This window comes from Alligator mississippiensis, chromosome 2, assembly GCF_030867095.1.
Source record: "Alligator mississippiensis isolate rAllMis1 chromosome 2, rAllMis1, whole genome shotgun sequence".
NCBI classification, from domain to species: domain Eukaryota; kingdom Metazoa; phylum Chordata; order Crocodylia; family Alligatoridae; genus Alligator; species Alligator mississippiensis.
Genome location: NC_081825.1, coordinates 189,935,597 through 189,948,971, shown reverse-complemented (window position 1 = coordinate 189,948,971; position 13,375 = coordinate 189,935,597). Strand labels below are relative to the sequence as shown.

Sequence of the window (13,375 nt, the reverse complement as noted above, 5' to 3'; positions counted from 1 at the left end):
TGGCATGGAGATGCTTGCAGTTGTGTAAGCAGCGAAATGCACATCAGCTTGGAGAAAATGGCAGCGGTGTGCTTTTGAATGAAAGCACCTTGGAGATGCTTTAATTCAAAAGCGCACCATTGCCATTTTCTCCGCGCTGACATGCATTTTGCCACTTACACAACTGCACACAGTGCAGCGCGATGCACGTCAGCTCCCAAGCAGAGCAGACTCGATTAATCAAGTCCACTCTGAATTGGCAGATCTCCGGCATGTCCTAGAACTATAAGGTATATGTATAAATGCCCTCTGTGTTCCCAGGAGGACTTACTCTGTCACACAGAGTTAGGCCCCAGACCTTAGCAAGGGCAGTAGTAAGACTCTTAATTCTTTGCTTTAAGTAGATCTTTATATAAGATATAAGTTCCTGTAAAGTTTCATAGTAGTTTGGGGTCAGAAGAGACCTAAATAGATCATCTAGTCTAACCCCCCCACCACTGGCTGGAGCACATGCTGGGATCACATGACCCCAGAAAGGTGTTCATCCAACCTCTTTTTGAATTTACCCAAGGTAGGAGCGAGGACCACTTCCCTAGGAAGTTGGTTCCAAATCCTAGCCGCCCTAACAGTGCCTCCTAATCTCTAACCTGAACCTGTTCTCCAGCAGCTTCTGGCCATTTTTCCTTGTCACCCCAGGTGCTGCTGGGGGGAATAGGCCCCTTCCTATTTGTTGCTGATCTCCCCTAATGAATTTGTAGGCAGCCACCAAGTCTACAATGTGGCCAATGTGGTCCCCATCTTTAAAAAAGGGAGGAGGGCAGACCCAGGCAACTATAGGCCCATCAGTCTTACCTCAATCCTGGGGAAACTCTTTGAGAAGATCATCAAGGAGCACATCTGTGATGGGCCGGCATTGGGGATGATGCTCAAGGGCAACCAGCATGGTTTCATTAGGGGCAGGTCATGTCAGACCAACCTGACTGCCTTTTATGATCAGGTCACAAAAGCACTGGATGCAGATGTCGCCATGGATGTAGTCTTTCTGGACTTCAGCAAGGCCTTTGACACTGTCAACCACCCCATCCTCATTAAAAAACTAGGCGACTGTGGCATCGATGCCTACACAGTCAGATGGATTGCAAATTGGCTGAAGGGTCTTACTCAGAGGGTGGTGGTGGACGGGTCATATTCGACCTGGGGGAAAGTGGGCAGCAGAGTCCCCCAGGGCTCAGTCCTTGGGCCCGCACTGTTCAATTTCTTTATCAGCGATTTGGACGACGGGGTGAAAAGCAACCTGTTCAAATTTGCTGATGATACCAAAATTTGGGGTGAGGTGGGCACACTAGTAGGGACGGAAAGACTGCAGAAGGACCTGGATAGGTTGCAGGGGTGGGTTAACAAAAACAGGAAGCGTTTCAATACGGACACCAAGATGAACATGGGCCGACAATGCGAGGTCACGGTTGGCAGGGCTAACCGGATCTTATCATGCATCCACAGGTGCATCTCAAGTAGGTCCAAGGAGGTGATCCTCCCCCTCTACGCGACACTGGTCGGGCCACAGCTGGAGTATTGTATCCAGTTCTGGGCACCCCACTTCAAGAGGGATGTGGACAATGTTGAGAGGGTCCAGAGGAGGGCCCACCCGCATGATCCGGGGACAGCAGGGCAGACCTTACAATGAGAGGCTACAGGACCTGAACGTGTTCAGCCTTCACAAGAGAAGGCTGAGGGGGGACCTGGTGACTGTCTATAAACTCACTGGGGGGACCAGAAGGGTTTGGGGGAGACCTTGTTTCCCCTAGCGCCCCCTGGGATAACAAGGAATAATGGCCACAGGTTGTTGGAGAGTAGGTTTAGATTAGACATCCGTAAGAACTACTTCACAGTCCGGGTGGCTAGGATCTGGAACCACCTTCCAAGGGAAGTGGTGCTGGCTCCTACCCTGGGGGTCTTTAAGAAGCGCCTTGATGCCTACCTGACTGGGGTCAACTGAGCCCAGTTTTCCTCCTGCCCAGGCAGGGGGTCGGACTTGAAGATCTGCAAGGTCTCTTCCGACCCTACTTCTGTGATTCTATGAAGTCCCCTCTCAGCCTCTGTTTGCTGAGGCTGAACAGGTTCAGGTCCCTCAGCCTCTCCTCATAGATGTTTTTTCCACATCACAAGCCTCATCAAGATCCTGCCAACAGCTTGTTGCTCCAGGCATAAGCTACAGGGTTCAGTGAAGAGCTATGACTGAGAGGGTTAACACAAGATTCTGCCCCTCCACGCATCTTGGCAGCTTCATGGCATGTGCAGTATGTCCAGGCCTACTTCTTTTCTAGAAAAGAAAACAAGTGCCCCATTTAAAACATGTACCACATTTGTGGGGCTGATTTTGGGGGAGAGGGGTGAGGAAGGCATGAGAAAATACAGCAATTTATCATACTTACTCAAATCTAGGACACAGTTTTTTTCCCCCTCATTTTATACTTGGGGGGGGGGGGGGGGGGGCGGGAAGATCCAGGCCCGCTCCATCCTGGGACATAGAGCAGATGGTTGTTTTGGCCACAGTCCAGCCCTGGAGCAGCTGTTGTGGCAGCAGCAGCTCTGTGAAGCCCTGGAGCTGGGGTAGGGGCCACAGCTACCACCACCGCTGCCGAGTGGTCAGGCTGAGGCCAGAGCAACCATCTGTTCCATGTCCCATGCTGGAGCGGGGCCAGGGCTAGAAGGTAAGCAAGTGAGGCATTTGGTGGCAGAGGCACCTAGTGTGGAGGAGGGTGGCCAGAGGCGTCTAGGAGGAGGGGAAACAGGCCACAGGGGGAGGCAGAGATGGTGGTGAGGCAGGTGTGGGGTAGACAGTATGGCGGGGGGGCAGTATATATGCCAGAGTGTACAGGCACAGGGGTGTCAGGGCAACCAGCAAGGGCTGCAGGTAGCGGGGAGTGGGAGGCAGGGCAGGAACTGTGTGGGGGAGGGCAGGCACCAGGGCACGTAGGCATGGGTGGAGACAGGCAGCAGGGGGCAAGCCATTTGATTCCCCCACCACTTGCCCTACTACAGTTCCCCCCACTGTTTGCCCTGCTATAGCAGTACAGGGGAAAGAGGGATATTTATGACAACCCTCCAATAGTTAGATTCTAGACATAGAAAATTATAACAAATCTATAAATTTTATGTCTAGAATCTTATTGAGGGTCATTTTAAAATCAGAATAGTCTTGGATTTGAGTAAATACTCTGTTTCCCATTTCTTCTCTAGTCACAAAAAATATTCTATATATAAAATTGCAGTGGGTTCAAAAATGTAAGGCAGAATTATGAACGCTAATGCTGAGCCTTTACTTTTAATGATAAAAAAGCTTTTTAAAAAAATAAAAGGTAAAACTAATCTAATTAATTTCACCTTCATTTAAGAAGGATTTTCATCTCTGATTTGCCCTTGCCTGATGTTTTTTTTTTAATAGCTCAAGCAGTAGCACATTGTCACACTCTTGATTTAAGCCCTGCTTTATTTTTCCATGTTCAAAATGACTTTGGAGTAAATATGCTGGTGGTACATCAGTGTGCCCAGTCCTGCAGTCAATTCTGTATTAATGAGACTTTCCCTCCTTCAGTGGGACTCCCAGCAGATGGAAGCCTCTGTCTGTACAGAACCTGTTGTAGGAGTGAGCACATAGTCTATAAATGGTATTATATTGTTCTAACATTTACACAGTATTTTGCAGCTCCTGATTATTGTTAGGACATTGACTTCAGAAAACCATTTTTTTTAAATTTTCCATTGGAAAAATTCCCTTGACAGAAATGTCCTACTTAGAGTAAAAAAAATGTAACAGAGGCATGGTATCAGCCTAGTGTTTTTGTTTGTTGTCCTTTTTCCTCGTTTGGCAACCAGCTATATATGCATGCATAACAAATGACCTTCCTGTTTTTTGATTTTGTTGCAGGCATATTTTGAAAATGATCACTGGGTCCGCTATTTTTTGCATACTGGTCACTTAACAATTGCTGGCTGTAAAATGTCCAAATCTTTAAAGAATTTCATTACCATCAAAGATGCACTAAAGAAACATACAGGTAAATGTTTATCATGGAAATTACTTCTTGGAAAGACTGCAGAAGTGCACTTTTTATTTTGGTAGAAAAATTGGCCAAGAAAGAAATCAGTTTAGGAAGAAAGGCTCATAAAAAACATAAATCTGAACAGTGTTTTTTCTTGTAGATTCCCTGAAAAAATGGAGATTAGCCAATTTTGGTTCTGTTTTAACTGAACTTTGCTTAATGTTTTTAGTTCATAATACAATAGGTTAGATCCGTTAGCATATTGTATTCCAAAAGCACATTGGAATGTAAGTGAAACTAATTTAGAAGGGAATAAAGGGAGGGTGGTTCACTGGTTAGAATATTATCCTGGGACTGGAGGACCTGAACTCATGTTTATGCCTTGGTACAGAATTTTGGTGTCACCTTGGGTAGGTCACATAGGAGGAGAGAAGATTTAAAGGTGTTTAGCTGCATAAAGCTGTAGCTATGCACTTAGTAGGATTTTCAAAAGTCCCAAGGTGCCTGCGTCTCAGTTCCCCATCTGGAATATGGGGATAATAGTGCTTCCCTATCTCATGGAGTTTTAGGATAAGCATGTTAAAGACTGTGGGCACCTGGATACTATAGTATTGGGGACCATAGAAGTACTTTGACTTATTATGACAATTTTTCCTCATGCCTTCTAAAACTCGTTATAGCAAGGCAGTTACGATTGGCTTTCCTGATGCACTCTTGGAAGGATACACTGGATTATTCAAACAACACTATGGAATCAGCTATTCAGTATGAGAAATTCATGAGTGTAAGTAAGATTTCTTTTCCCCTGACATCCCATCTTTGTGCTATTGTACACGCCATTTAGTGGAACTCGCTCCTAAAAGGAGCCACAAGTTAGGTCTACCAAGATGCACATGGCTCCTTTTAGGCCCCTACATTCAAAATTGAGAGCTTTGGAATCCCTGTTTGGCTGCTGCTTGACCCTAGACATTATTAAAGTCGGGAGGCTCATAATTTTTGAACTGCTGGACATGTGCAGAGTCATCTGAGTCCTGATACGGCTTAGCATTTTGGCAGCTAGACCTCAGGAGGATTCGCAGACTAAGCATTCCTCTGCCTATATCTCACTTGCAGGGTCTGTTTCAGTAGGCAATTTCAGAACATGTCTTCCAGATTCGGCCGTGCACAAAACATCCAAATAGGAGGAATTACTGCTCCCTTATACACAATAGTAGTTGTATCCCAGATGAGTTAATTAACTACCAAGATGTAGTTGCAGGTCTCACAAACTTTGGCCCAATGAGTAGTCAAAAATTTCTTAGACTGAACAGCTTCAACAGGAGAGAATGAGGCTAACCCATCTTAGAATACTATAACCCAGGAGACTGGGCTCTTTCCTGCAAAATAGGGATTATGAGTTTGAAACCCTCCTCTGTCTGAACCTGAATCTCCTTCCAGGTCAGTGCACTAATCATTGGTCTGATTTGCATGAGGTGGCACACCACCATCACTTCCTTGCTGTGTTCTACAGTGAAAGACGGACCTATCTTAGGCACCTAACTCCACCAGAGGATGTGAATCTGAAGTGGAGTTAGGTGCCTAACTTTCTACTCCTTATTCCTGTCACACGTCACAATTCTGCCCCTCTTGGAATGCCATCTTACGTGAGGCAAGTTTGTGAAATAAGAAAGGTGCCTGATAAGGTTAATGTGAATTGCAGAGCAGTCTGTTTTAAAAAAAAAAATGCATTGCATCTACCTGAATCAAGTTTCTCAGATTGCTGCTACTTAGCCCCTCCTTTCCATAATATCTAACTTGATACATGCTTTTTTTTTTTCTAACACGTGATATACAATTAATTTTATTTGGTGAATTGTAGTTAAGGACAATTGGCTTGAGGCAACAGGAAAAACACCAAACAATATAAATTGCATACTCTGTAAGCATTAGAAAAGAACTGTTGTTTCAAGAAAATTCATGTGAGTCTAATAAGGGGAAAGTAATAATGTATTAGTAAGTATCAGAAACACAGCAACAACAAAAAAGTACGTTTGTTTATTTCCCAAACACATATCTTAGGTTTCCACAGCCTGGAATAAAGCAGGCTAAGAGAAGATATATAACAAGTAGAAATTATCATTAGCCCATTTTGTCCACAGTTGGCAACAGGTTTAAAACTTGTCATGGGAATTCCCATTTAAAACTCATAATTCTTTTTTTTTTTAATGCAGTGGCTTTTAATTAGATCTTTGTATGTTATGTAGACTTGCAGTGTAGACATGGAATATCTTAACATCCATAATGTGATGTATTGTGTAATGGAAACTATACATACTTTGTGTTTTTTGTTAAAAAGTCAGGCCTTGGCTTTAGCAGTGTCCAAGAAATCAGTATTTTTAAAAAGTTAAATAAAAATATACTTTGTAGAAATCAATACTGAGTGTATAGAATTCAAGTTGACTTCAAGCTCTGTCCTTCCTTTCTAGGAGTTCTTTTTAAATGTGAAAGACATTCTTCGGTCCCCTACTGAGGTTACAGGCCAGTTTCAGAAATGGGAAAGCCAGGAAATAGAGCTGAATAAAAGGTGAGTGAGGTAGGTTTATTTTGTCATTTTGCATAGGCACTTATGGCCCCCTTTTCTCCAATGGCCATTTCCTTTTCTTGACCCCATGATACCATATCTAGTTGCATACCAAATGCCTCCAAAAAACATATACACCTTGTTCTGGGAAGGAAAAATGAAGAAGAAAAAAAAAGATTTTACTAGAATTTTAACTGCCATACCTTAAGCTAAACATAGCTGAATACTGGTACTGGACAGGAGAGAGAGAGCCCACTCCTCAGTGTCACTCTTGAAAGGTACACTCTGCCTCTCCCTCCTGGGTTGGGAAAGAAGCACAGCTCATGAAAGCATAGTAAGCCACTACATGACAGTCATTACATACTTGGAATTTGATGCAGAAAATCATGTTCCCTGCTTAACATGCATGTCCCAATTTTGGAGGGATGTTTTTTTTGGGGAAAGATGTGTTGTATGCAAATAAATATGGTAATACTTTACATTGCTATAGCAGCTTCCATTGAAGATGGAAGTATCTTACAAGCTAATGACTTTGTTATCCCTGCAACAGCTTTAAGATGTATGGGTGGCATGATGCTAACGTGCCAGATTACTGCACACCGTTATGTTTAGTTATCGAATTAATGGGGAATTTCTCTGCTTTGAATCTCTGCTTGGTTATGTGTCTGTGAGTTTCTTCCTTACTTGAAACATGATACAATTAACTGATCACAATGATGTAATGGGTTTGAATTGTAGTAATAATAATCCTTGGCACTTGCATAATATTTTAACATTTTCAAAGTGCTGTGGGGAAATCAAGACGAACAAAAGATAAGACCTGTGATGCTTCTGACTCGCAATCTTTTCAGCTTAGGGATATGGAATAGTGATATTAGTCAAGGACGCACTGCAGAGTAGGAGATTTGAAGAAATGGAAGCCCAAGAAGTGTGGCTGTGCCTTAAGGAAACAATCCTTCGGGCACAAAGCAAGACGATTCCCGAGCGAGGCAAAAGAGGGAAAGGGGCCAGGAGGCTTCCCTGGCTGACCAGAGAGATCCAGGGCAGCCTAAGGGACAAAAGGGGAGCACATAAAAAGTGGAAACAGGGAGAGATCACCAAAGATGAATATACCTCCTCTGCTTGTGCTTGCAGGGAGGCAGTTAGACGGGCCAAAGCTACCATGGAGCTGAGGATGGCAACCCAAGTAAAAGACAACAAGAAATTGGTTTTTAGATATATAGGGAGTAAAAGGAAGGCCCAGGGAGGAATAGGACCCCTGCTAAATGGGCAGAAACAATTGGTGACAGACAGGGGGGACAAGGCTGAACTCCTCAACGAGTTCTTTGCCTCAGTGTTCCTAAGTGAGGGGCACAACAAGTCTCTCACTGGGGTTGTAGAGAGGCAGCAGCAAGGTGCCAGACTTCCATGTGTAGACCCTGAGATGGTGCAGAGTCATTTGGAAGAACTGGATGCCTTTAAATCGGCAGGCCCGGATGAGCTCCATCCGAGGGTGCTGAAGGCACTGGCTGACATCATTGCAGAGCCACTGGCGGGAATATCTGAACGCTCGTGGCGCACGGGCCAAGTCCCGGAGGACTGGAAAAGGGCCAACGTGGTCCCCAGTTTCAAAAAGGGGAGGAAGGAGGACCTGGGCAACTATAGGCCAGTCAGTCTCACCTCCATCCTTGGCAAAATCTTTGAAAAAATTATCAAGGCTCACATTTGTGAGAGCCCGGCAGGACAAATTATGCTGAGGGGAAATCAGCACGGGTTTGTGGCAGGCAGATCGTGCCTGACCAATCTAGTTTCTTTCTATGACCAGGTTACGAAACGCCTGGACACAGGAGGAGGGGTGGATGTCGTATACTTAGACTTCAGGAAGGCCTTTGATACGGTATCCCACCCCATACTGGTGAACAAGTTAAGAGGTTGTGACTTGGATGACTACACAGTCCGGTGGGTGGCGAATTGGCTGGAGGGCCGCACCCAGAGAGTCGTGGTGGATGGGTCGGTTTCAACCTGGAAGGGTGTGGGCAGTGGGGTCCCGCAGGGTTTGGTCCTTGGACCGATACTCTTTAATGTCTTCATCAGCGACTTGGACGAGGGAGTCAAATGTACTCTGTCCAAGTTTGCAGATGACACAAAGCTATGGGGGGATGTAGACACACCGGAGGGCAGGGAATAGCTCCAAGCAGATCTAGACAGGTTGGACAAGTGGGCAGAAAACAACAGAATGCAGTTCAACAAGGAGAAATGCAAAGTGCTGCACCTAGGGAGGAAAAATGTCCAGCACACCTACTGCCTAGGGAATGACCTGCTGGGTGGCACAGAGGTGGAAAGGGATCTTGGAGTCCTAGTGGACTCCAAGATGAACATGAGTCGGCAGTGTGACGAAGCCATCAAAAAAGCCAATGGCACTTTATCATGTATCAGCAGATGCATGACGAATAGGTCCAAGGAGGTGATACTTCCCCTCTATAGGGCGCTGGTCAGACCGCATTTAGAGTACTGCGTGCAATTCTGGGCGCCGCACTTCAAGAGGGATGCGGATAACCTGGAGAGGGTCCAGAGAAGGGCCACTCATATGGTTAAGGGCCTGCAGACCAAGCCGTACGAGGAGAGACTAGAGAAACTGGACCTTTTCAGCCTCTGCAAGAGAAGGTTGAGAGGCGACCTTGTGGCCACCTATAAGTTCATCACGGGGGCACAGAAGGGAATTGGTGAGTATTTATTCACTAAGGCGCCCCCGGGGGTTACAAGAAATAATGGCCACAAGCTAGTAGAGAGCAGATTTAGATTGGATATTAGGAAGAACTTCTTCACAGTTCGAGTGGCCAGGGTCTGGAACGGGCTCCCAAGGGAGGTGGTGCTCTCCCCTACCCTGGGGGTCTTCAAGAGGAGGTTAGATGAGCATCTAGCTGGGGTCATCTAGACCCAGCAGTCTTTCCTGCTTATGCAGGGGGTCGGACTCGATGATCTATTGAGGTCCCTTCCGACCCTAACATCTATGAATCTATGACACTCTGGTCTTTTTTACCTTTAGCTGTTCCTCTTCCACATTGTAATGAAACTCCCATCAGTGAATGTAACACAAACTGCTTTATACACTATTTATTTTTTTTTAACAAAGAAACATTCGTCACAGCATTTCCTTGGAAGTTATCAAAGTCTAATAAAGAAGTATAATGCATGGCACAAAGAAGGAATTAAAATGCCAGGAAAACCTGCTTGTTGTAATGCTATTGATTAACAGGGATCCAGGTTTTCAGTTTCCCATGGGAAAACAAAAAACCCTGTGGATTTTCCCTTTTACTGAGAAAAATATGGATTTTTCATTTAAATGGAGAAACACTTACATTTTCCACTTTTTCAAAGAGCTCTCTGCCGGCTGTCAGAGTTCTAGCCTGCAGAGGGGCTGGGGTCAGTGTGAGGAGGGTAGTAAGGCATGAGGCACCATGTGCATGTGCACGTTCACACATGTATATGGCTGCCAGACAGCCTGGAGAGCAGCTCCTGTAGGCAAATCTGGCACAGGGGCAGGGCAGGGATTGAGGCCCCATAGTGAGGGAGGCAGGGAGGGAGTTGGGCAGGGCTGGGGCTGGGGCTACTGCCCAGCGGGGGCAATGCATGGGACTTGGGACCTGGGGCTGTAGTGTGTGACCACAGGGCCTAGGTGGGGGGTGGGATGGTGCCGTGGGTGACTTGTTTTGTGGGGCAGGAGGGCACTGGCTCCCTGCCACTGCCCACACTCCTGGTGGGGGCTGGGAGGGGGGGCATGTTCCCCCCAGATTTGTGCATGGGGCGGGTGCAGGTTGCCCACTGCGGGCTTGGGCTCTGCACCCTGCTGTCTTGCCTGTGCAGCCCAGCAGGCAGGACCCGACATAGCAAAGCAGAACAGGGAGGGGAAGCTTGATACCACCACTGTGAGCCCCCCCCCTGCCCTGGCAAAGCACCCCCAGCCTGCTTAGCAACAGCAGCTGTGGTCACACACAGTTGGTGTCTGCTGCTGGGTGGGCAGGGGGCATTTTGCTGGCAGCACGGAGCTTCTAGCAGCGGCACTGAGCTTCGCTGCCTAGCCCCACTCTGCTCTGCTGCACTGGGTCCTGCCCACTGGGCCATGGGGGGAGGGCAGCAGGGCAGGGAGCCTAAGCCCACAGTAAGCAGCCTGCACCTGCCCCTCCTAGGGGCTCCGCTGCAGTCATGCCACCCTTTGGGGGAGGGGGAGGGGGAGTCGGGCTTCATTCTCTGTTCTGCCGCAGCAGCCACCACCTTCTGTAGGCAGCAGCCGGAGCTCAGGTGCTGCCACAGTGGGCTGCAGCCCCAGGTCCCTGGCTCTGCAGCCCTGGTAGCTGGAGGCCCCCTCTGACAGGGCTGGGGTAGTGGGGATTGTGGGTGGGGAGTGAGTGGCACCAACAGGGGTGGGGGGCTGTGCCTTGGCAGTGACGGACTTGGACCTGCATCCTGGTGCGCTAAGGGGGCAGGGGAGCTCTGTTCCACGATAAAATACCCAAAATCAAATACCAAAATGTATAGATCCTTAGAAGTTATTTTGTTATAGTGATTGAGCCACTGGTAGGCTTCCAAATTGCTTTAAAAATATAAATATATCAATAAAACATTGTGGTCACTTGGTACGATATATACATATATAGTGATGTTTCATTTTAATCACGGATTTTGGATTTTTAAGTAGAATTTGTGGTTTTTATCAGAGAAAATGCATTTTTTAAAGAGAGAAAACCAGGGTCCCTGGTGATTAAATTGTCAGGCTAGTTTAGACTTGGCGACAGAAGGGTGCAGTGTTGGATTTCCAAGTTTAGTCGCACTAGTTTATTACTGCACTGCATGAATTTCAACTTAATATGGAGCAGTGAGAGAAATTGAAGGTCAAATAAGAAAAATCTTAAAATACTGAGTCATGAATTAGAAAAGAGACGATAAAAGGAGTTGGAAAGATAATATTTGCTTCTTCCCTTTTCTGATTCCTTCTGTCTCTTATCTTTCTCCGTTGTCTTTCCCTTTCCTCTGTGGAGCAGATGATGCCCTCTGGAATGGAAGTAAAAGAAATTATCTCAAAAATAAATCTCTTTTGCAAAATGTCCTAGGGAAGATACAGATTATGTATTACAAATTGGGGTTCTTAACCATGACTGCTTAGATGGAAATTTTCATGATGTCTACTCCGAACAGCTTTAGAGCATGTTGCTTCTAAGTAAGTTTTTCCCAAATCAGTGCTCCTTATGAGGAATACTTTCAGTAGAGTGTAGAGCTGGTACAGCATGGGGGCACAGCCGCACCAGAGACTGGGAAAACAAGTTATATGGCTTCTAAAACATTTAGAGTCGCTATAATGTAAACTAAGGCTAATTTGTTTGCACAGCTGCCACCTGTTGGATAACTCAGTCTGCCTCTGGCTTTGGGAGACATACTGAAGCAATATAATCTTTGCCTTGTTTTAAATATTTGAACAAAATAGATTGTACAATGGGATCCAACATGCCCTTTCTTAAATCAACCTTTTTTCAAATACAAACTGACCAAGGAAAGGAGATGCCATTTTGAATTCCACTTTGGCCTTCTAAGAAACATTCACCAAGGATTGATGGGGCACAGGTACTTTTAATATAAATAGTAAACTTAGTCTGTTCTTCTCTGGTTTTAGCTTTTATGACAAGAAGGCAGCAGTTCATGAAGCACTGTGTGACAACATTGACACCCGCACTGTCTTGGAAGAAATGCGATCTTTAATCAGTCAGAGCAACTCCTACATTGCTGCAAAGAAGTCTGCCAGACAGATGCCAAATAGACTTTTGCTGGAAAGCGTCAGTTCTTATCTCACTCAAATGCTAAAGGTACGTGATACCTTTACATAAAATTAAAGTTGCCAATACAGAGCCCAAATGCTATAGTGACGTTTCCCCAAATATACATATAGATGGGTAACTACAGTGACGGGAGCAGTTTGGATTTAAAAACAAAATGCTAATCTATGGGTACAGTTGGAACAACCTGGAGTTCTCTCAACTGTGTTTTCAATTTGATTATATTTGGTAAATAATAATAAAGACAGAAAAATTAGACAGTAAAAGAAGCTGTGAACTGAAGTTATGGTATTAATGTCACTAAGGGATGGGCAATTACTTTGGGTGGAGGGCTACTTACTGAGTTTTGAGAAGCCATCAAGGGCCGCATGACAGGCAGCTGGAGGCAGATAAATATTAATTTTCTAAATTTTTTAAGGGCCCCGCAGGCCAGATAGAATGGCCTGGCAGGCCGCATCTGGCCCGTGGGCCGCATTTTGCCCACCCCTGCACTAAGACAACTTGAATGTCAGTTGTTTGGGATGCTTTATGACTAAAAGAAATCTCCTTGTGAGCTTCTGAAGAGATGTAGATAAATTAGATGGGTTTTTCAGATCTTAATATATTTTATTTCTGCCACTGAAATACCTTTTCTTTAATGTGTGAATCCTTTTAATTTCCTTTTCCTTGAATAGATTTTTGGTGCCATAGAAAGTGATGAAATTGTTGGTTTCCCAGTTGGAAGAAACGGCCAAAATGTAAATGTAAGTGGAGAACAAAGTGCACTATGACAGTTTACTCTGTCCTACCATACAATTTGGCAGACTACATTAAAAAACAGCTACATGCAGATAAATTCCATTCATCCGTTTTTAACAGTGTCTAGCTGAAATAATTCCATTAACATTAACTGAGAGATTTTACATTTACTCAGGGGCTAGAGAGCAGAATTTTATTGTGGGATCAGAATCTTCATCTCTAGTTTAATGATGGATAAATCCATGGGGGCT

At 45.3% G+C, this 13,375-nt stretch overlaps 1 protein-coding gene across 3 annotated transcripts in view; it reads left to right on the top strand.

Annotated features, from left to right (window-relative positions):
- The window catches only part of CARS1 (cysteinyl-tRNA synthetase 1), a 62,756-nt gene that overhangs the window by 30,694 nt on the left and 18,687 nt on the right, over nt 1-13,375 (top strand). For all 3 annotated transcript variants that reach the window (XM_014602418.3, XM_006271190.4, XM_059722598.1), the window contains 5 exons: nt 3,908-4,037; nt 4,703-4,806; nt 6,488-6,585; nt 12,227-12,416; nt 13,061-13,129. In XM_014602418.3, the coding sequence (XP_014457904.1) occupies nt 3,908-4,037; nt 4,703-4,806; nt 6,488-6,585; nt 12,227-12,416; nt 13,061-13,129 (591 nt within the window). The remainder of the gene's footprint in view (nt 1-3,907; nt 4,038-4,702; nt 4,807-6,487; nt 6,586-12,226; nt 12,417-13,060; nt 13,130-13,375) is intronic.